The sequence below is a fragment of the Hyla sarda genome, chromosome 7 (genome assembly GCF_029499605.1).
Source record: "Hyla sarda isolate aHylSar1 chromosome 7, aHylSar1.hap1, whole genome shotgun sequence".
Taxonomy (NCBI): domain Eukaryota; kingdom Metazoa; phylum Chordata; class Amphibia; order Anura; family Hylidae; genus Hyla; species Hyla sarda.
The window spans coordinates 26,410,895-26,433,486 of record NC_079195.1 but is presented as its reverse complement, the minus strand read 5'-3'; the positions used below and the strand labels follow the sequence as shown (position 1 = coordinate 26,433,486).

Below are 22,592 nucleotides of genomic sequence, written 5' to 3'. Positions count from 1 at the left end.
CTTGTTTACTACGAAAACTAATAAAATACTGTACCTTATGTACAAGAATATAACTACTATAATATTGCCTCCTATGTACAGAATATAACTACTATAATACTGCTCCTATATACAAGAATATAACTACTATAATACTGCCCCCTATGTACAAGAATATAACTACTATAATACTGCTCCTATATACAAGAATATAACTACTATAATACTGCTCCTATATACAAGAATATAACTACTATAATACTGCCTCCTATATACAAGAATATAACTACTATAATACTGCTCCTATATATACAAGAATATAACTACTATAATACTGCTCCTATATACAAGAATATAACTACTATAATACTGCTCCTATATACAAGAATATAACTACTATAATACTGCTCCTATATACAAGAATATAACTACTATAATACTGCTCCTATATACAAGAATATAACTACTATAATACTGCCTCCTATATACAAGAATATAACTACTATAATACTGTCTAGTGTTGCTTGCGAATATTCACAATTCGAATTTTATTCGCGAATATTGCATATTCGCGAATTCGCGAATATAGCGCTATATATTCGTAATTACGAATATTCGTTTTTTTTATTTTTGTTTTTTTGTTTTTTTTCACTGTACACATCACAGTGATCATCCCTCTCTGCTTCCAGCTTATGTGGTGTAAGAAGGCTCTAATACTACTGTGTGAGACCTGTGTGCGAATTTTCGCATATACTAAAATTAGCATATGCTAATTTTCGCATATGCGAATTTTCGATTATGCTAACTTTTGTATATGCAAATTTTCGCATATGTTAATTTTCACACACGCGAATATTCGCATATGCGAAAATAAAACGAGAATATTACGAATATGCGAATATGACGAATATTCGTCCATATATTCGCGAATATTCGCAAATTCGAATATGGCCTATGCCGCTCAACACTAATACTGTCCCCTATGTACAAGAATATAATGTACTGATATGTGATATTACACATCAAATTTCCTTTCACTGTATATCTTATGATATAATATATAGAGCACTGGTTGAAGGTGAGATGTAAAACTTAGCTTTTATTGGCAAAAAGAATAAAATTACTGAAATAAGAGTGCAAATAATTCAATCACCTTAACCCCTTAAGGACCAGCCATTTTACACCTTAGGACCAGAGCGTTTTTTGAACATCTGACCACTGTCACTTTAAACATTAATAACTCTGGAATGTATTTTGTTTAGGTAAATTGCATCCTTTCTTGGTGAAAAATGCTAAAATTTGATGAAAAATTGAAAATTTTGCATTTTTCTAACTTTGAAGCTCTCTGCCTGTAAGAAAAATGGATATTCCAGATACATTTTATTTTTATTCACGAATACAATATGTCTACTTTATGTTTGCATCATAAAATTGACGTGTTTTTACTTTTGGAAGACACCAGAGGGCTTCTAAGTTCAGCAGCAATTTTCAAATTTTTCACAAAATTTTCAAACTCACTATTTTTCAGTGACCAGTTCAGGTTTGAAGTGGATTTGAAGGGTCTTCATATTAGAAATACCCCACAAATGACCCCATTATAAAAACTGAACCCCCCAAAGTATTCAAAATGATATTCAGTCAGCATTTTCACCCTTTAGGTGTTTCACAGGAATGGCAGCAAAGTGAAGGAGAAAATTCAAAATCTTCATTTTTTACACTCGCATGTTCTTGTAGACCCAATTTTTGAATTTTTGCAAGGGGTAAAAAGGAATAATTATTACTGGTATTTGAAACCCAATTTCTCTAGAGTAAGCACATACCTCATATGTCTATGTTAATTGTTCAGCAGGCGCAGTAGAGGGCTCAGAAGGGAAGGAGCGACAAATGGTTTTTGGGGGGCATGCCGCATTTAGGAAACCCCTATGGTGCCAGAACAGCAAAAAAAAAACAAAAAAAAAAACACATGGCATACACATTTTGCAAACTAGACCCCTCGGGGAACGTAAAAAGGGGTTAAGTGAACCTTAATACCCCACAGGTGTTTCACGACTTTTGCATATGTAAAAAATAAATAAAAATTTACTTAAAATGCTTGGTTTCCCAAAAATTTTACATTTTTAAAAATGGTAATAGCAGAAAATACCCCCCAAAATTTGTAACACAATTTCTCCCGAGTACGGCGATACCCCATATGTGACCCTAAACTGTTGCCTTGAAATACGACAGGGCTCCAAAGTGAAACAGCGCCATACGCATTTGATGCCTAAATTAGGGACTTGCATAGGGGTTGAAATAGGGGTATTCTACGCCAGTGATTCCCAAACAGGGTGCCTCCAGCTGTTGTAAAACTCCCAGCATGCCTGGACAGTCACTGGCTGTCTGGCAATACTGGGAGTAGTTGTTTTGCAACAGCTGGAGGCTCCATTTTGGAAACAGTGGCGTACCAGACGTTTTTCATTTTTATTGGGGAGGGGGGCTGTGTAGGAGTATGTGTATATGTAGTGTTGTTTACTTTTTATTTTATTTTGTGTTAGTGTAGTGTAGTGTTTTAAGGGGACAGTCGCATGGGCAGGGGTTCACAGTAGTTTCCCGCTGGCAGTTTGAGCTGCGGCAGAAAATTTGCCACAGATCAAACTTGCAGCCGGATACTTACTGTAAACCTACGCCCATGTGAGTGTACCCTGTACATTCACATTGGGGGGGGGGGGGGGGGTTTAACATCCAGCTGTTGCAAAACTACAACTCCCAGCATGTACGGTCTATCAGTGCACGCTGGGAGTTGTAGTTTTGCAACAGCTGGAGGCATACTACTTTGTTTGGGAATGCTGGGGATTTTAGTTATGCAACAGCTGGAGACACACTGGTTTGCTACTTAACTCAGTGTTTCACAACCAGTGTGCCTCCAGCTGTCGCAAAACTACAACTCCCAGCATGTCCGGTGCCTGCTGGGAGTTGTAGTTTGCAACAGCTGGAGGCACACCGGTCGTGAAACACTGAGTTAAGTAAAAAAAAAAAAAAAAACTCTGTGCTTCACAACCAGTGTGCCTTCAGCTGTTGCAAAACTACAACTCTCAGCAGTCACCGACAGCCAACGGGCATACTGGGAGTTGTAGTTATGCAACCAGCAGATGCACCACTACAACTCCCAGCATGCACTTTAGCTGATGGTGCAAGCTGGGAGTTGTAGTTATACAACTGCTGAAGGTACACTTTTCCATAGAAAAATGTGCCTCCAGCTGTTGCAAAACTATAAGTCACAGCATGCCCATAAGGGAATGCTGGGAGTTGTGGTGGTCTGCCTCCTGCTGTTGCATAACGACAGCTCCAAGCATACCCTTTTTGCATGTTGGGAGCTGTTGCTAAGCAACAGCAGGAGGCTGTCACTCACATCCAACTGCTGATCCACGCTGCAGGTCAGTGCCACGCCACCGCCGCCACTCCTGGGGCCCCGATCCCAACAGGGATGCCGGGGATCGGGGTCCCCAGCTGCCGGGGTCCACGTCCCGCACCCGCTCACGTCCTCCGGAAGAGGGGCGGAGGGGGTTGCGGGAGTGACACCCGCAGCAGGTGCCCTGATTGGTCGGCCGGTAAACCGGCCGACGAATCAGGGCGATCATGAGGTGGCACCAGTGCCACCTCTCCCCTGCTGGCTATGGCTGTTCGGGGCAGTCAGAGGAGAAGTACAATGAGGGAGTACATAAAAAGTCAAGTTCTCCATATGCGAGGCTTTGACCTACATAGACAACCGTTCAGTGCAGTAAAGCACAGTACACCCCAGTCTTTCTCCATTGACTGTAGAGATGTACAAGGACTTTAACAGGCGAGATACAGGAAGATGATACCTATGTACTAGGGAGGCATCAATAAAATTTCCTGCGGAACCAGAGTCAAAGAAAGCAAGAACAGAGACAATCTCTTTGGAGGGTGGAAAAAGATGAACCGTCAAATTTAAGTGTGGAGACGTGGTATTCACACCTAGGGAGGCCTCTCTCACAAACCCTAGGTGCAAGCGTTTCCCTGTGGCTGTGGATGTAGAGGACAATCTTTTAGGAAATGATCCGCACTTGCGCAGTAAAGATTCTCAGTTCGTCAGCTAGTTCTTTCCTGCAGGGTCAGGACAGACCGATCCACCTGCATAGCCTCTGCTGCAGGAGGCAACGTAGAAGATTGCGGTGGTTGCTGGAAGACAGGTGCCATTCAAAGAAAGCGCCGAGGTCGTGCAGATTCCCTTTCTTGGCAAAATTCTTCACGTCGCTCAGAGAAACAAATGTCAATCTGGGATGCCAAGTGTATAAGTTGGCAAATCCTGGGCAGCAAGGGCATCCTTGATATGACTAGATAGTCCTCTCTTGAAGGTGGCGCAAAGAGCTTCATTGCTCCATGATAACTCTGATGCCAGGGTACGAAACTGAATGGCATACTCGCCCACAGAGGAGTTGCGCTGCGAAAGACTCAGCAATGCCATCTCAGCAGAGGAGGCTTGGGCTGGTTCCTCAAAGACACCCCGAAATTCCGTCAGGAAAGCCTGAAGATTGGTTGTAAGAGCATCACTGCGATCCCAAAGGGGAGTTCAATGTGCATGGAGCACTGCATCACAAAACCATGACAGGACTTGGGATCCCCCTGATATTTCTCAGGACGAGACAAGCGGAGTTTTGTTCTGGAGGGGACTGCAGCAGCGGGAGGCAGCACGGGCACAGGAGGAGGCTGTGGTTGTGGCAGTTGCTGCTGAGCAGTTAGCAACTGCTGCATCATGGCGGATAACTGGCTCAACTGCTGTGCCTGCTGGGCCAACTGCTGTGACTGGAGCGGCACAATAGAAGCGAGATCCAGATTATCTGGTAGAGGAAACCCAGTGGGATCCATGACCGGATCTTGCTGTTACGGAGTTGGATGTGGATTCTCTGTGTGGCTGATGACTTGGACCGTATTGGGGAGCGGAGTCTAAGCTGCCGCTGGTCTTCACCAGAGCCCGTTGCAAGGTAGGATGGGCTTGCTGCTGAAGGTGAGACCCAGGTCGTTATCCCCGACACAGCTCGACCACACAGGGAGCTGGGCAACAAGAGGTACCGAAGGATAAGGCAGCATTGTAGTAAAACATAGCAGAAGTTAAAGGCAGGCGGCAAATGTGCAAAGTCAAATAATGTATCAGGAAGGTCTGGATACACGGGTAAGGCAAGCAGGCAATATGGAACGCTTAATCCCAGGCTAGGGGCACTGACGATCCGGCAAGGAAGTGTGGGAGGTGCAGGGAATTTATAATGTAGTGTCAGGTGCAACAACTAATTATGAGCGCATTGGCCCTTTAAATTTTAGAGCTCCGGCGCGCATGTGCCCTAGGAGACAGGGACGCACACGCCGGAGCTGAGACACAGAGGAGGAGGCAGCAGTGGAGCGTGGCGAGTGACAGGGACACAGGGACACTGCGCTCACGGCCGGAGCTTGTGGCCGGAACACAGAGTTTAACACATATCAGAAATCCCAGCACAATTCATATTATTTATTGCCCATACAAATTATTGCACAGAGAGATGTATTATTGCACTTCCCCTCAATGATATGCTACTTGTATTTGTTGTATTCAGACAGTACAATGTGAACACAGAGTGATATATTGATAAAGAAACCTGTAAATCCTAACGTGCTTCATTCATCCGTTGGAGTTGCCACCTGCTGGCTACATCTTTCTCCTTGATTCAGCAAGTTTTTCCGCTTTTGGGTTCATCAGGAATCATTTAAAACAGCATTTGTTTAGGGCAAGATACTCCTGCTGTAGCGTGTAGTGAGACATGACTCTGATGGCTGCCATGACAAGAATATAACTACTATAATGCTGCTCCTATGTACAAGAATATAACTACTATAATACTACTCCTATATACAAGAATATAACTACTATAATGCTGCTCCTATGTACAAGAATATAATTACTATAATACTGCTCCTATATACAAGAATATAATTACTATAATACTGCTCCTATATACAAGAATATATAACTACTATAATACTGCTCCTATATACAAGAATATAACTACTATAATACTGCTCCTATATACAAGAATATAACTACTATAATACTGCTCCTATATGCAAGAATATAACTACTATAATGTTCATCAAGAAGGCGGAAATGAAAGAATGCACTCACCCGGGGGTCTTGATAGCAGAAGACTTTATTGCATCAACGGTAGGACACGCAGGCGGGAAGGCGCAGAGGAGCAACCTTGCAGTGACAAGCTGTTTCCTGCGCACAAGGCGCACTTCTTCGGGCTCCTGATCAGCAACCCGAAGAAGTGCGCCACCTGCGTTTCCTACCGTTGATGCAATAAAGTCTTCCGCTATCAAGACTGTGTGCATCCTTTCAATTCTGCCTTCTTGATGAACATTTGTCTCTACTACCTTGTGGATTGCACCTAGTGTTGCTCACGAATGTTCGCATTTTGAATATTCGTCGCCAATATCGCATATTTGCGAATTCGCGAAGATTACGAACTTCGCGATTAAAATTCGCTATTAAGAATATTCATCTTTTTTCAAACTGTTCTAAAAACTGAGCACATTGTAGGGATCTCCTTCGACTGATAAAAGCAATGCTTGTATCCTTTCATTAAAGACCCAGGGATGAGACTGTGAGGCGAAAGGTTCATGCATGTGAATATTCGCATTGCGAATATTCGCAATACGAATATTTGCAATGCGAATATTCGTGGAAATTCCGCCCTACTTATGCCTGTGAGCCAATGAGAGTTCTGCAAGCACAGTTTTCAGAGCTTAGAAACATCCCTAGCAACGTCCCTCGCATGATGTTAGAGAGCGCATGCGCAGACAAGCAAAATTTCGCTATTAATTTCTCATTCGTAATAGCGAAATTTCGCAATTCAAAAAGACGTCACGAATATAACTAATATTCAAATTTCACGAATATGGGACGAATATTCGTCCTCATATTCGCGAAATATTGCAAATTCGAATATGGCATATGCCGCTCATCACTAATTGCACCCCCGGTACCACACGGACTGTGTGAACTGTTTGCACATTGTTTGCTGGGATCGGTTGCTGTTGGGCAGCAGTGCCGGATGACATTTTTCGCTATTTGTCTATAACTACTATAATACTGCTCCTATGTACAAGAATATAACTACTATAATACTGCTCCTATGTACAAGAATATAACTACTTTCTTCTACGACATCCGGCAGCACAGAAGGGATATTCCCGGCCTCTTTTATTCCCAATAGGACCGCCCACCTAAAAAAAAAAAAACTCAAACATGCATCAGCCAATGGTACGTGGACATACCTTACATATCACTTGCACACCTGTACACGCTTGTGTTTTTTTCTGTCCTCTTTTCTTCTTGGTAGGTGGTGTTTTCACACCCCTCTGCCCACCTTTTAATCCTTTTTTTCTCTTTCTTCAGGTCTAAAGGAGAAAAGAAGAGTATCTTTTAGAAAATTGTGTTTTGCACCAGTGCCTCCAGCTGTTGCTGAGGACCAATGTGGGTAACCCTGGTCTGCCTGGTGTCCTGCGTTTCCTTGCTGCCCATGAGGGTGACCCGGGCAATAGTAAGAGTGCCCCTTTTAGTGGCTTAAGCAGGTGTTGTGCTCCTCCTTAAACTTTTTGTGGTCTGGAGGTGGTGGATGAGTGCCTTTGGGGTGACGGTTCCCCCTTTTTTATAGGCCGGCACAACAGGAGGAGCACCTGATGTTGGGGCCCGGTAAGTAGTTTGCCCCCTGCGCTCTCTCCGGGAGCGCTTTACATCTTGGGGTGACGGTTCCCCCGTTTGGATGTGCCCCAGTAGTGCGCCGACCCGTCCTTCAGCGTTGGTAAGTAAATACCTGTTCGCTCCTGTCCTCCGCTGCGGCGCCCGTGTCTGCGAGGGCGCTTCCGGTTTGCGTCTGTACTCTGTAGCCGAAACCGGAAGTGAGGTTCCGGGAGACCGGAACTGCCAGTGGTGCACCGCGGCTGAACTCCGTGGATGGGCGGCATATTTAAAAACAGGTAGAAGCCGGCAGCCGGTCTCCTAGATCGGAGGCAGCCGGACTTCTTGCCTGTTAAGGTAAGATTTCTCTAGCACTACTGAGCGGTATGTTGGAGGGACATATGGTGTCAGCACGGTCGCTGTCTGTGCTATAGGGGAGTTGCAGTACGGCGCTTCCTTTAGCTTAAAAATGCCTATATGTTAATGATGCGCTCTAGGTGCAGGTGCTTTTTGCTCCTTACCCTGTTAAATGTTCTATTGTAGTGGAGGGTAGAGTTGAAATGGGCAATGCTCTTGTGTCATTAGCCAATTCCCCTATGCTCATGCCTTGTTTTATTATAGATGTCAAGCCGCAAAAGGAAGTCCAAGTCCAAGCATAGGTTGTGCAGATCCTGCGACCAGCCGCTTCCTGATGACCTGAGAGGTGACTTTTGTGACATCTGCAAGGACCACCTGAGACCTGTTTCGGAAGGACGCAGTCCCAGGTGCGTGAGCTGTTTACAACGTCTACCCCCTGACGCGAATTCTACTGTATGTGAGAAATGCACTAAGCCCCGTGAGACATCAGAGTTTTTGGAGGTAGCTAAGGATTTTTTCTCATGGTTCAAAGAAAAGTTTGGCTCCACTTCTAAGTCTGCTGCCAAAAAGCGCAAGACAAGTGATAGAATAGAGGTCCAGGAATCATCCTCATCTGGCTCTAGTAGCCCCTCCCACACGTCAGAGTCTGAACCAGAGGAGTCGGTTGCAGAGGATTTTTTTCTTTTTAAAAAAGAAAACGCGGATAAGCTAATCAGAGCTGTAAAAGATATTATTGAAACTTCTAAGGAGAAGTCTAACTCTCAAGATAAAGAGGCACTATATTATTTTCCGAGAAAAGTGTCTAATGTCTTTGCAGGTCATCCGGTCCTAAAATCCATTATGGCGAAGGAGTGGAGAAAGCCGGATCACAGAATGGAGATGGGTTCCAGATTCCGTGCTGTGAATAAGTTGGACCCAGCTGACTCTCAGGCATGGGAAGAACCGGCAAAGGTGGATCCGCCGGTGGCTAGGCTGTCAAAGAAAACTCTTCTACCAGCGGATGATTCCTCTGTACTAAAGGACCCGTTAGACAAAAAGGTAGACGTCCTTTTGAAGCGTACATACTCCAACACGGCTGCACTAACTAAGGCAGCCATGTCTGCTGTTCCAGTGGCTTGTGCCCTTAGAGTCTGGCTAAGTCAGCTCAGCAGGGATATTGAAAGGGGAGTCTCTAGAAGTGATCTCCTTAAAGAGGTGGCTACTCTCAAAACTGCAGCGGAATTTTCCTGTGACTTTCCGTTGGATGTTACAAGAATTTGTGCAAAAAATTTGGCGGTGTTAAATTCTGCTAGAAGGGTGATTTTTTTTGAAGCCTTGGAAGACTTCAGATACGTCATCCAAGACCAACTTTTGCGCATTACCATTTGAACCTGGTTTGTTAATAGGCGCCCAGCTAGAACAAATTCTGGCACCTGGTAAAGAGAGGAAGGAGATGGTTTTTCCTGTGGAAGACAAAAAGAAACCTTTTCGTCCCTTCAGGTTTAGGAAGTCAAACTTCAGAAGAAGACCATTCCGTGATGGAAAATACAATCGTCGCTACCAGGGTGGTAGCAAGAAGAGACAGCCTGATGCAAAACAGTCTGTCAGAGTTCTGACGCCAGGTCAGACGACACAGTTGGAGGCAGGCTGCTCAGATTTCAGCAAGCGTGACAGAAGATCACCATGGACAGCTGGATCCTAGAAATTGTCTCAATAGGGTACAGTCTAAATTTTCTTTCTCCCCCACCAGAGAGGTTTCTGGTAAACAGAGCCAGTACAGTAGTAGAGTCTCTCCTTCAAGACTTCATAAAGAAGAACGCCTTAGAACCCGTTCCTCTAGATCAGCGCGGTCAGGGGGTTTACTCGCCAGTTTTCTCAGTCCCCAAGCCAGGCGGAAAGTGGAGGCTAATAATCGATTTGAGATTCCTAAATCGCTTTTTAAAGAAAGAAAGGTTCCGCATGGACACTGTAAAGTCTGCCACAAATATCTTGCAGAAAGACGACTGGATGGTTTCACTCGACCTTATGGACGCATATCTGCACGTCCCCATAAATGTGCATTCAAGAAGGTTTCTAAGAGTCGCGGTCGTCCAGCAAGGAGAAGTGCAACACTTTCAGTTCCGCGCTCTACCCTTCGGCCTGTCATCTTCTCCGAGGGTATTCACCAAAGTGGCGATCGCGATTGTTGCAGCTCTCAGACTTCAGCAGATCCAAATCATACCCTATTTGGACGACTGGCTACTGATTGCAGCTTCTCAAGATCTAATAGCCAGTCAGCTCCAGACTACTCTCAGCCTTCTTCAAGAGTGCGGTTTTATACTGAACGAAGCAAAGTCAGATCTGGTGCCAGCAAGACAGAAGCGTTTTCTCGGTCTCATTCTAGATTCCGTCAGCCAGAAGGTTTTTCTACCTCTAGAGAAACAGACCACTATTATCCAGCAGGTGACCTATTTGATCCAGACACCGACGGTCACTGTCAGGTCAGCCATGAAAGTCTTGGGCCTCATGACATCGGCCATAGAAGCTGTGCCTTGGGCGAAAGCGCATATAAGAGAGCTTCAAGCAGAGATTCTAGCAACTTGGGATCGCTGTCCGAATCATCTTTCAGCACCGGTGTGCCTATCAAACCACACTCGTCTAATGGTTCGATGGTGGCTAAAGAAAGAGAACTTGTCTCGGGGCAACAGTTTCAGGTTGGTGGAGTCGTGCATCATCACGACAGACGCCTCCAAGAAGGGCTGGGGAGCCCACTACAACGGCCGTTGGGTCCAACAACAGTGGTCTCCAAAAGAACAATGTTTCTCTTCCAATCTGAAAGAGCTGAGAGCCATCAGGTTAGCAGTCATGCACTTCACACCCTTGCTCAAGAATCATCCAGTGCTGATACAGTCAGACAACTCTGTGTCAGTCTACTATCTACGGAAGCAAGGAGGCACAAGGTCTCCAGCTTTGCAAAACGAGTGCAGAATGTTAATGACCTGGGCCGAGGAGCATCTCTATACCCTGTCTGCAGTCCACATAAGAGGAGAATCAAATCTTCAGGACGATTTTCTGAGCAGACAAGTCCTGGACCCCAACGAGTGGGAATTGAATCCGAAGTATTTTTCTCAGATCATCAGCAAGTGGGGCTGTCCCCAGTGGGACATGATGGCCACCAGAGAAAACAGGAAGCTTCGAAAATTCTGTTCCCTTTACAGCCGGGATCATCCAGATCACCTAGATGCTCTCACAATGAGCTGGAAGGGGTTGTACATCTACCTCTTTCCACCAGTTCCCCTGTTGAGTCGAGTGCTGAACAAGATACTGCTGGACAAACCATCCGTTCTGCTCATAGCTCCCTTCTGGCCTCGCAGGGATTGGTTCCCACTTCTGCTCCGCCTGTCCGGCGGGAATTTCTGGAAGTTGTCTCTCCATCAGGATCTACTGCTCCAGAGAGACCTTTTCCATCCACATCTCGATCGCCTCCATTTAACAGTATGAAATTTGAGAGGCAGAAGTTTAGAAACAGAGGCTTATCAGAAGAGATAATTGAGACACTGCTGTCTGCTCGCAGACCTTCTACAAACCTGCTTTATTCTAAATTGTGGAGAAAATTTCTGTCTTGGAAGGTAGAAAAAGGAGACCCTGAGATCTCTTTACCAATCATCCTCCAGTTCTTGCAAGATGGATTCTTAAAAGGGTTAAAACCAAATACACTACGTGTGCATGTGACAGCCATAAATGCCTTCACTGATGGAAGATTTGCCAATCAGCCACTTATCGCTAGGTTCTTCAAAGCTCTTAAGAATCTTAGACCAACTGTAAAGAACCCAGTTGCTTCTTGGGATCTTGCTCATGTGCTAAAGAAGCTTACTCAGCCTCCGTTTGAGCCAATTCAAGAAGCAGATATTAAATGGGTTTCCTGCAAAGCTCTGTTTCATGTTGCTGTCACCTCTGCAAAACGCCTGGGAGAACTGCAAGCCTTATCTTCCAAGTCTCCATACACTAAATTCACTCCACAGGGGGTACTACTCAGAACCGTACCCTCCTTCGTGCCTAAAGTGTCGTCAGATGCAAACATAAACAGGGAAATTTTTTTGCCAGTTTTTTCCCCTGCTGAGGATGAAGATAATCTTCAGTCGCTCGATGTCAAAAGAGTTCTGTTATGTTATCTGAACAGAGTGGAGAATTTTCGTCAGGAGGAGAATCTCTTCGTCCAGTTTGCCGGTCCGAGGAAAGTTAGGAAGGCGGTTAAAGACACCTTGGCCAGGTGGATTAAGACCACTATAATGGAAGCCTACAAGTCAGAAGGTTTGGATCCCCCTTTTCCTTTAAGGGCACACTCCACGAGGGATACTGTAACTTCATGGGCGGAGAGAGCACAAGTGCCGCTGGTCGACATCTGCAACGCTGCTTCCTGGTCGACGTCCTCCACCTTCATCAATCACTACAGGCTTGACATCCAGGTCCAGCCTTCAGTTCTGGGGTTTTGTTTGCGGTGTTACAAGATTAAACCCTCCCAGTTTATGTTGTCTGCTAGCGAACATCCCTTCTGTGCTGCCGGATGTCGTAGAAGAAAGTGAAAATTGTATACTTACCGTAATTTTGCTTTCTTCGAGACAGAAGGCAGCACATATATACCCACCCAATAAATGTATTATTGCAAATCAGAAAAGTGTCTAGTTATTAACACAAGCGTGTACAGGTGTGCAAGTGATATGTAAGGTATGTCCACGTACCATTGGCTGATGCATGTTTGAGTTTTTTTTTTTTAGGTGGGCGGTCCTATTGGGAATAAAAGAGGCCGGGAATATCCCTTCTGTGCTGCCTTCTGTCTCGAAGAAAGCAAAATTACGGTAAGTATACAATTTTCACTATAATACTGCTCCTATATACAAGAATATAATTACTATAATACTGCTCCTATATACAAGAATATAACTACTATAATACTGCTCCTATATACAATAATATAACTACTATATTACTGCCTCCTATATACAAGAATATAACTACTATAATACTGTTCCTATATACAAGAATATAACTACTACAATACTGTTCCTATATACAAGAATATAACTATTATAATACTGCTCCTATATACAAGAATATAACTACTATAATACTGCTCCTATATACAAGAATATAACTACTATAATACTGCTGCTATATACAAGAATATAACTACTATAATACTGCTCCTATATACAAGAATATAAATACTATAGTACTGCTCCTATATACAAGAATATAACTACTGTATTACTGCCTACTATATACAAGAATATAACTACTATAATACTGCTCCTATATACAAGAATATAACTACTATAATACTGCTCTTATATACAAGAATTTAACTACTATAATACTGCTCCTATATACAAGAATATAACTACTATAATACTGCTGCTATATACAAGATTATAATTACTATAATACTGCTCCTATATACAAGAATATAACTACTATAATACTGCTCCTATATACAAGAATATAACTACTATAATACTTCTCCTATATACAAGAATAGAACTACTATAATACTGCTCCTATATACAGGAATATAACTACTATAATATATGCAAAGAAGAAAAAGAGGGACGTCACTCACCAGGATACGGTGCAATTTTCTTTATTTCAACGGTGCAGAGACATGGAGCACGGACGCTTGTAGGTAGGACTAGCTCATCAGTGAAAAGCTGGGTGACAGCTGTTGCGCATGCGTATCACGCTTCTTCAGACCCTACCTGTTCCGTAATGCATCACCCTTAAGAGCACACCTCCCCGGGTGACGCACACGGAACAGGTGTGTGCTAACAAGAACATTTAAAAACATTGAATTAAATAACAACACATAATGTATAGGACTCTCTGCAAGTATCAAAGATTTTTTTCTTTTTTCTTTCCAGATATCACAAATATAAAAAGATGTAAAAAAGTACAAAAATGACAAAAAAAAATTTTCTAAAAATATATATAGAAAAAAGAAAAAACTGAAAGAAAAGAAAAACACTAAGGTTTTAACAAACCTATAATATAGGAATATGTATTACAAAAAGACACTGTAGTCCACTCTTTCATTAAGACCCAGGCTGCCGGCAGCATTTAGTTTAATAATCCATTTGGCTTCTGTTTGTAATAGAAGCTTTCTTTTGTCTGAATTTTCTTTGCTGCGGACAACCTCAAGTCCCTGAAAGAGTAGATCATTACAGATGCCTTTATGCTCACTGTTCATGTGTTCGATAAAGCGGGTGCACCTTTTTTTGTTTTTACTGAGTACACATGTTCCCTGAATCTTGTGTTTAAGGTGCGTTTTGTGCTCCCGATATAAAACCTTCCACATGAACAGATCATCGCATACACAACCCACTGGGTTCTACAAGTGATCAAGGTGTTGACATGTATGATTTCTCCACCAATTTGGGTACTCTTACCAATTTTCATATTGGGACACCAGATACATGTACCACACTTGTGATTCCCTGTGGGGCCAGATCTTGAGAGCCAGTCGGTAGTTTTAGGGTTGGAACAGAAGTTGCTACTAGTGACTACGTCCCTGAGATTTTTACAACGCTTGAACGTGATAAGAGGTCTATCGTGTACAAGTTTACCTAGTTCAGTGTCACTTTTTATCAAGGACCAGTTATTGTGTACTGCTCTTTTTATGATTTTTTCAAGGGGACTAAATTTGAAAGAAAAGGAAAACCTAGGTACTAAATTATCAGAAGATTTTTCTTTAGTTTTTTCTTCTTTCTTAGTTTTTCTACTCTTATAAGCTGCAAGTAGGTTATTCCTATCCTGTACTAAGGCTCTCTTTAGAGCTGTATTGATAATAAGTACAGGATAGCCCTGAGCCAATAGTCTCTGCTTCAGTTCTTCAGCCTGGACAAGAAACTTCTCATATGTGTCATTAATGCGTCTCAATAGCAAAAATTGTCCACAAGGTAAAGCGTTTTTTGTGTGTTGAGGATAGCTTGATAACTGAAGCAGAGAATTAGAGGCTGTGGGCTTTCTATAACCTGATGTGCGGAGTTCTCCTTCTGCTTCGATAAGAACATCTAGGAATTCCATTTTTTTAGCATCAACTTTGTAAGTGAATTTAAGATTCATATGGTTTTTTTCATTAAGGAATTCTACAAAATCCCTGAAGTTCGTCGCTGTGCCATCCCAGGCGATGAACACGTCATCAACGAACCTGAGATAGCACAGGACGAACTTCAGGAAGGGATTGGAGGCCGTAAACACATATTTTTCCTCAATTGAAGCAACGTACAGATTTGAAAATGTGCAGGCCACGGGGGTGCCCATAGTCACACCCCCGATCTGTCTGTACCACACTTCATCGAACAGGAATGCATTATTCTTTAATACGAATGCCAAGGACTCACAAATAAATTGAATCACTTTTTCAGATTTTCCGGAGTGTAACAAAATTTCCCTAATACACTCCACCCCTTTATCTTGTGGAATGCTAGTATATAGATTCTGTATGTCAATGGAGGCTAACAGCATGTTGTCTGACCAAACTAAATCCTGTAAAAACAAAAGAAATTGGTTGGTATCCTTTACCAGCGATGGCACTTCCTGCAGAAGGGGTCGCAGTAGCCATTCCAAATATTTGGACACTGGCTCTGTGACTGAGCCCCTCCCCGAGACAATAGGTCTCCGGGGGGGGGGGGGGGGCTACCAAGGTCTTATGTACCTTCGGCAGGAAGTACCATCGCGGGCTAGAAGGAAAAAAAGGAATCAATTTCTCAGCTCGTTTTTTAGAAATTATATTGTTTTCTACTGCTTTTCTAAGTAGACCCTGTAGTTTCTCTCTGATCTTAGGGACAGGATTAGTCTGTAATTTGACGTAGATGAGAGAATTGCCTAGCTGTCTTAAGGCTTCTTTAACATAATATTCTGTGGTCATAACTACCACGTTGCCGCCTTTGTCGGCTTTTTTTATGACAATGTCATTTCTTTTTCTAAGACAGTCTAGCGATCTTCTCTCACCTAGGCTCAAATTACAGGGGTCTTTTTTGTAGAAAAGAGACTTCACCTCTCGAAGAACATTATTATGAAAAGGTCAATATTGCTCACCCTTAAAGTCCTCAAATGACAATTCAATAGTGACACAGGGGTCCTCGGCCGTATCCTACAAATCAATCAAGTGGTCACGACATTCGAGCTCGCTGGTTGTAGCGTCTTTTAAGACGCTGAACCCAAGAGGGCCAACTACTGCTGGGATCTCACCCTCTAGTGGACTGGTGGCTATGTTTTTATTAGCAAATATTTTTTTCAGATTTAATTTTCTGATAGACTTGAATAAATCTACTTCAATGTCCACTATGATGAAGTCCTCCGTAATACAGTAGTTGAGTCCTCTGCTCAACAGAGATATAGTGTCCTGGTCGAGTGTTATGTCCGTGAGATTGATGACTGAACAGACGTCTTCTACTTGTTCCAGGACACTTTTTTGTTCCTCTGAACACTCCTTTTGGGACGACCCGGGTCCTCCTCTCCCTTTCCTTCTAGGTCCCCTTCGTGTTTTCCGCCTAAAGGGCCACTTGTTTTTTTATTATTAGAGTCCATCTTTTTACTGTTAGATGCGGTTTCTTGGTCTTTTTTACCTTGATTTTCTTTTGAAATTTTTTGTTTTTCACTATCATCTTTTTTAGACTTACTATTCGAATCCTCATTCCCACTCGAATCAGACTCGGTGGTACAATAATCAGTTGTTTTTCGTCTGACTTGCCCGCCTCTGGGTCGTCTCGGGCATTGTTTTTTCGGACCACCTACGGGAAAAACTTTTTCGGACTCATAATCTTGTCAGTCTCTAATAAACTTGTCCTTTTTTGATCTTTAATGATGGATTGTAATGCCACTATTTTTTTCTCCATTTTTTTTGGAAAATGTTTGAAATAACTACTATAATACTGCTCCTATATACAAGAATATAACTACTATAATACTGCTCCTATATACAAGAATATAACTACTATAATACTGCTGCTATATACAAGAATATAACTACTATAATACTGCTCCTATATACAAGAATATAACTACTATAATACTGCTACTATATACAAGAATATAACGACTATAATACTGCTCCTATATACAAGAATATAACTACTATAATACTGCTCCTATATACAAGAATATAACTACTATAATACTGACCCCTATATACAAGAATATAACTACTATAATACTGCTCCTATATACAAGAATATAACTACTATAATACTGCCCCCTATATACAAGAATATAACTACTATAATACTGCTCCTATGTACAAGAATATAACTAGTATAATACTGCCTTCTATATACAAGAATATAATTACTATAATACTGCTCCTGTATACAAGAATATAACTACTATAATACTGCTCCTATGTACAAGAATATAACTACTATAATACTGCTCCTATGTACAAGAATATAACTACTATAATACTTCTCCTATATACAAGCATATAACAAATATAATATGTAATAATAGAATGTAGGCAAATCACACTCACCCTCTGTAGTTGCAGTGAAAAAAGGAGAATTTTATTCCAAGGACATGTACAAAGGAATAGCAGGCATTAGACGTGGGGGAGTCCATTCTCTGCACACATAGTCCAATATTATCGATATGTGGACAAGATTCTAATTATCTGGAATAGCACGGCAAAAAATGTTGATGATTTCATGGACTATATTAGTTATAACAACATGAATATGAAATTTACTAAGAAAATAAATAACACATCCATGGAATTTTTCACAAAGGGATACCGCAAACCTACCGCCTCTAGTAATCTGTTACACTACGATAGCTTTCATCCAAACACAATAAAACAAGCTCTTCCCTACAGCCAATTTTTAAGACTCAGAAAAATAAATAAAAAAGACACCGACTTCCAAGCTAACGGCCTTGTGCAGCGTTTTTGCAAGAGAGGCTATCCCATGAACGAACTGCATATAGCCTTAGAAAAAGCAAAAAAAAATTCCCTACATGATCTGATCACAAAAAAATATAAAAAAAGAAACAAAAAAAAGAAAAATCGGAAGTAGAAACGGTCCTCGTTTTATTTTCTCTTTTCAATGCAATATCATGGCAGACACGGTAAAACAAGTCATAAAGGATAACTGGTTTACTATTGAAAATTACCTATTTTTTATTTATTTTTTTAAAGCTGCAAGAGTGGAGAAACCTATGGTGTCTTTTAGAAAAAGTTAACGTGTAAGCAATTTATTGGTACGTAGCACCCTTCCCCCCAACTCTAAAAAAGAAGAAGGAAAAAACTGGCTATTAACAGCTAGCCCAGCAGGTAATCACAGGTGAGGTAACTGCCCGCATTGTAGATTTTTTTCTCGAGGCAAGAATTATCAGCTTGGAGGAATTGATAAAGTAGTCAAAGACTTTATATGTTGCCGAACTGAATCGGTGGTGTATGCCGTCGTCTGCCCCTGTATAAGATTCTATATTGGCTCTACCATAAGATCACTGATAGTAAGATTCCGGAAACATCAGAGGTCTATTCACACAGGGCATGGATGCGCCCGACTAATCGTGCACATCAGATCCACACATGGAGTGAGTGCAGAGACTCTAATTTTCCACGGTATTCAAAGAATAAAAGAGTACTCACCAGGAATCAACCGTCATAAAACGCTCTTCCGTTGTGAAGAAAAATGGATTATGCGCACCAGAGCTATGGACAGATTGGGTCTCAAGGACCGACAAGATCTGAGCTTGTTTCTATGACTTTCTTTATTTTTTTCCCCTTTTTTTCTTTTTGTGATTATTTTAAAAATCCCCATTCTTTCTTTCTTTTTCTTTCACTCATTTTTTCTCTATTCTAATGCTTTTCCAATTTTTTTCCCTCTTTTTCCTGCTTGTTATTATTGTGAAATAACTTTCTGCCAAGCTTGTATGTGTATTGCAGCCTACTTAGCATGTATTGGTTACGTCATTCAATGCTGAGATTAAATCCTACCCCTTCCTCCCAGACATTGTTCACAAGCCAGAGGAAGCGCCTTCCAGCACAAAACTAGTTGTTTGCTCCAGGACTCCCCCACATCTAATGCCTGCTATTCCTTAGTACATGTCTTAATAAAATTCTTCTTTTTTCACTGCAACTACAGAGGGTTAGTGCAATTTGTCTACATTCTATTATTACATATTATGTTCTGCATCTATGCATATAATCTGGACCCCCTGGTATAGCATTTAAGATAAAGTGCCTCCTTCCACATCTGTCTATTATCTACACTAGTATTAGATCCACCAGCAGTGCCACTTCGTTGTCTACTATTTTTATATAACTTCTACAATACTGCTTATATGTACAAGAATATAACTACTATCATACTGGTCCTATGTACAAGAATATAACTTCTATAATACTGTTCCTATGTACAAGAATATAATTATTATAATACTGCCCCCATGTACAAAAATATAACTACTATAATACTGCCTCCTATATACAAGAATATAACTACTAAAATACTGCTCCTATGTACAAGAATATAACTACTATAATACTGCTCCTATGTACAAGAATATAACTACTATAATACTGCTCCTATATACAAGAATATAACTACTATAATACTGCCTCCTATATACAAGAATATAACTACTATAATATTGCCTCCTTTATACAAGAATATAACTACTATAATACTGCTCCCATATACAAGAATATAACTACTATAATACTGCTCCCATATACAAGAATATAACTACTATAATACTGCTTCTATATACAAGAATATAACTACTATATTACTGCTCCTATGTAAAAGAATATAACTACTATAATACTGCTCCTATGTACACGAATATAACTACTATAACAATGTTCCTATATACAAGAATATAACTACTATAATACCGCCTCCTATATACAAGAATATAACCACTATAATACTGCTCCTATATACAAGAATATAACTACTATAATACTGCTCCTATATACAAGAATATAACTACTATAATACTGCTCCTATAGACAAGGATATAACTACTATAATACTGCCTCCTATATACAAGAATAGAACTACTATAATACTGCTCCTATATACAAGAATAGAACTACTATAATACTGCTCCTGTATACAAGAATATAACTACTATAATACTGATTCTATATACAAGAATATAACTACTATAATACTGCTCCTGTATACAAGAATATAACTACTATAATACTGCTCCTGTATACAAGAATATAACTACTATAATACTGATTCTATATACAAGAATATAACTATTATAATACTGCTTTTATATACTGTACATGATGATATAAAGGATTAGAGACTGATTAACTTCAATATTTATTTTATTTTAAGCCAATTTCTGGTTATTACATCACTTATCTCTAAGTTTATGCTCCATCTCATGTCACCTGCCGAACACTAATCCAGAATCTGCTCTTCTTTTTGTAGGTGTCAAGTTATCAGCCTTCAAAAATGTTAATATTTTATATACAGTAGGAACTCTAACTTTTGAAGAAATGGATTCCTTTTACAAACCTAGATTCACATACGGTATAACGGTGAGGAATAATTCAATTACCCAAAACTTAAAGGGGTACTCTGTTTCTAGAAATCTTATTCCATATCCAAAGGGAACTCCCGCGATCTCTGTGCAGACACCTGGTGTTCTGAACATTTTGTTCAGAACGCTTGGTTTGGGAGGCCTAGGTCATGACGTCACGCCATGCCCCCTCCATTCATGTCTATGGGAGGGGGCGTGGTGGCTGTCCCGTCCCCCTCCCATAGACATGAATGGAGGGGGCATGGTGTGATGTCACGAGGGGGCGGGGCGTGACATCAAGACCACAGCTTTCCAAACCCAGCGTTTTTCTCTCCTAAACCTGCCGCTGGGAGCCCTGTGATCAGACATCTTATCCCCTATCCTTTGTATAGGGGATAAGATATCCTTTGCATACTCACCTCAACTCTGTCCAGTGCCAGTGTTTTGTTCCTCCCTGGCCTCTCTGTATACTTACCCTAATGACATGGCCATAGATCTCCTATATAGATCCATTCCACCGTCTTGTACAGTCTGGTTTGCATAATAGTACCCTATGGGGACTAGAAAAAGTGTAGAAAAAAAAAAAAAAAGTTAATAAATGTGAATAAACCCCTCCCCTAATAAAAGTTTGCATCACACCCCTTTTCCCAAGAAAAAAACAAACATGAACATATGTGGTATGGCCGTGTTAGTAAATGTCCGATCTTTTAAAATATAACTTTAATTAAACTACACGGTCAATGGTACACATAAAAGAAAAAATCCTAAATTGTGCCTCTTTGGTCACTTCATATACCAGAAAAAAATGAATAAAAAGTGGTTAAAAAAGTCCCATCAATGGCAACTGTGGGACTTGCTCAACGAAAATCTGGTTACACCATAGTCCTTGGGGAGGATTTGATTGGAAATGGGGCTGCGGGGGCCCGTGCTCTATTCTGTCCAATTCTCTCCACTATCCTTCTACCTTTTCCTTGTTTATACCGTTCTCCATACTTGTTCTATGTTAAGACTTAGGATTACCCATATACCCTAGAGGGTCAATCATTTACAGTGCTTGATAGCTGAGGCCAACATGTATCTTTATAGAAAGAGGAATTCTCCTAAATTTTGTCTATAGACCACCTTAGCCGGCCTTCTTAGACATCGTTACGAAGCCTATATACTAAACCTCCCAGCTTAAAGCGTACTTTTCAGATCACCTGAAAAATAAATAAAAAAGACCTACACCTGACCATGTAGATGTAATTTTTAAGACTCTAACATCTATATTATTATAAAAATACCTATTCTCATTAGCTCATAGTGTTATAAATCCTCTCAGGGGAAGGGGGACGTGTCCCTCCTTTGTGGTGGAGGGAGGGGATTGATGTGTGATGGGAGGGGGCATGTCCCTCCCTTGTGGTGGTAGGAGGTGATTGAAGTGTGATGGGATGGGGCGTGTCCCTCCCTTGTGGTGGAGGGAGGGGATTGATGTGTGATGGGAGGGGGCGTGTCCCTCCCTTGTGGTGGTAGGAGGTGATTGGTGTGTAATGGGAGGGGGCATGTCCCTCCCTTGTGGTGGTAGGAGGTGATTGAAGTGTGATGGGAGGGGGTGTGCCCCTCCCTTGTGGTGGTAGGATGTGATTGGTGTGCGATGGGAGGGGGAGTGTCCCTCCCTTATGGTGGTGGGAGGTGATTGGTGCCTCTGCTCATGCAGCCTTGTCCATGAGTCATCTCTTGTCCACGACTCATGGACAAGCTGATGCTGCTGCAGGACTGGTTAGTGTCCCAGTAGGTATGGGGACCCCTAGTGGTGGGATTTTTAGGGACCATTTTCTTTATTAAATATTCAAAAAACTGTAAACAACCATATTATCAAAGGTCTTTAATATTCATTATTAACAACATATAAAAAGTTGTTGGATCTGACAGTGCCCATTTAAGACAGACATGTTTCTTTAGAATTTAGTATATTTAAGCAGATTTAGAACCTTACTACCTAATGCAATGATTGTGCTTTATCATGGGAACGTTATCGCTGTCTCAGCAAAAGACACTATCTTGAGTCTGCACA

The 22,592-nt window shown here is 41.4% G+C and overlaps 1 protein-coding gene across 6 annotated transcripts in view; it reads left to right on the top strand.

The window, feature by feature from the left end:
• LOC130283381 (alpha-2-macroglobulin-like protein 1) overlaps window positions 1-22,592 on the top strand; it is a 174,365-nt gene that overhangs the window by 24,267 nt on the left and 127,506 nt on the right. Inside the window, exons 1-3 of one of the 6 annotated variants that reach the window (XM_056532784.1) lie at window positions 3,737-4,984; window positions 13,568-13,682; window positions 20,449-20,558. In XM_056532784.1, coding sequence (XP_056388759.1) covers window positions 4,967-4,984; window positions 13,568-13,682; window positions 20,449-20,558 — 243 coding nt within the window. In that variant the 5' untranslated portion in view covers window positions 3,737-4,966. Of the gene's footprint in view, window positions 1-3,736; window positions 4,985-13,567; window positions 13,683-20,448; window positions 20,559-22,592 lie in introns of those variants that run through there. The other 5 variants (XM_056532788.1, XM_056532787.1, XM_056532786.1 and 2 more) reach the window with 5 other exon arrangements.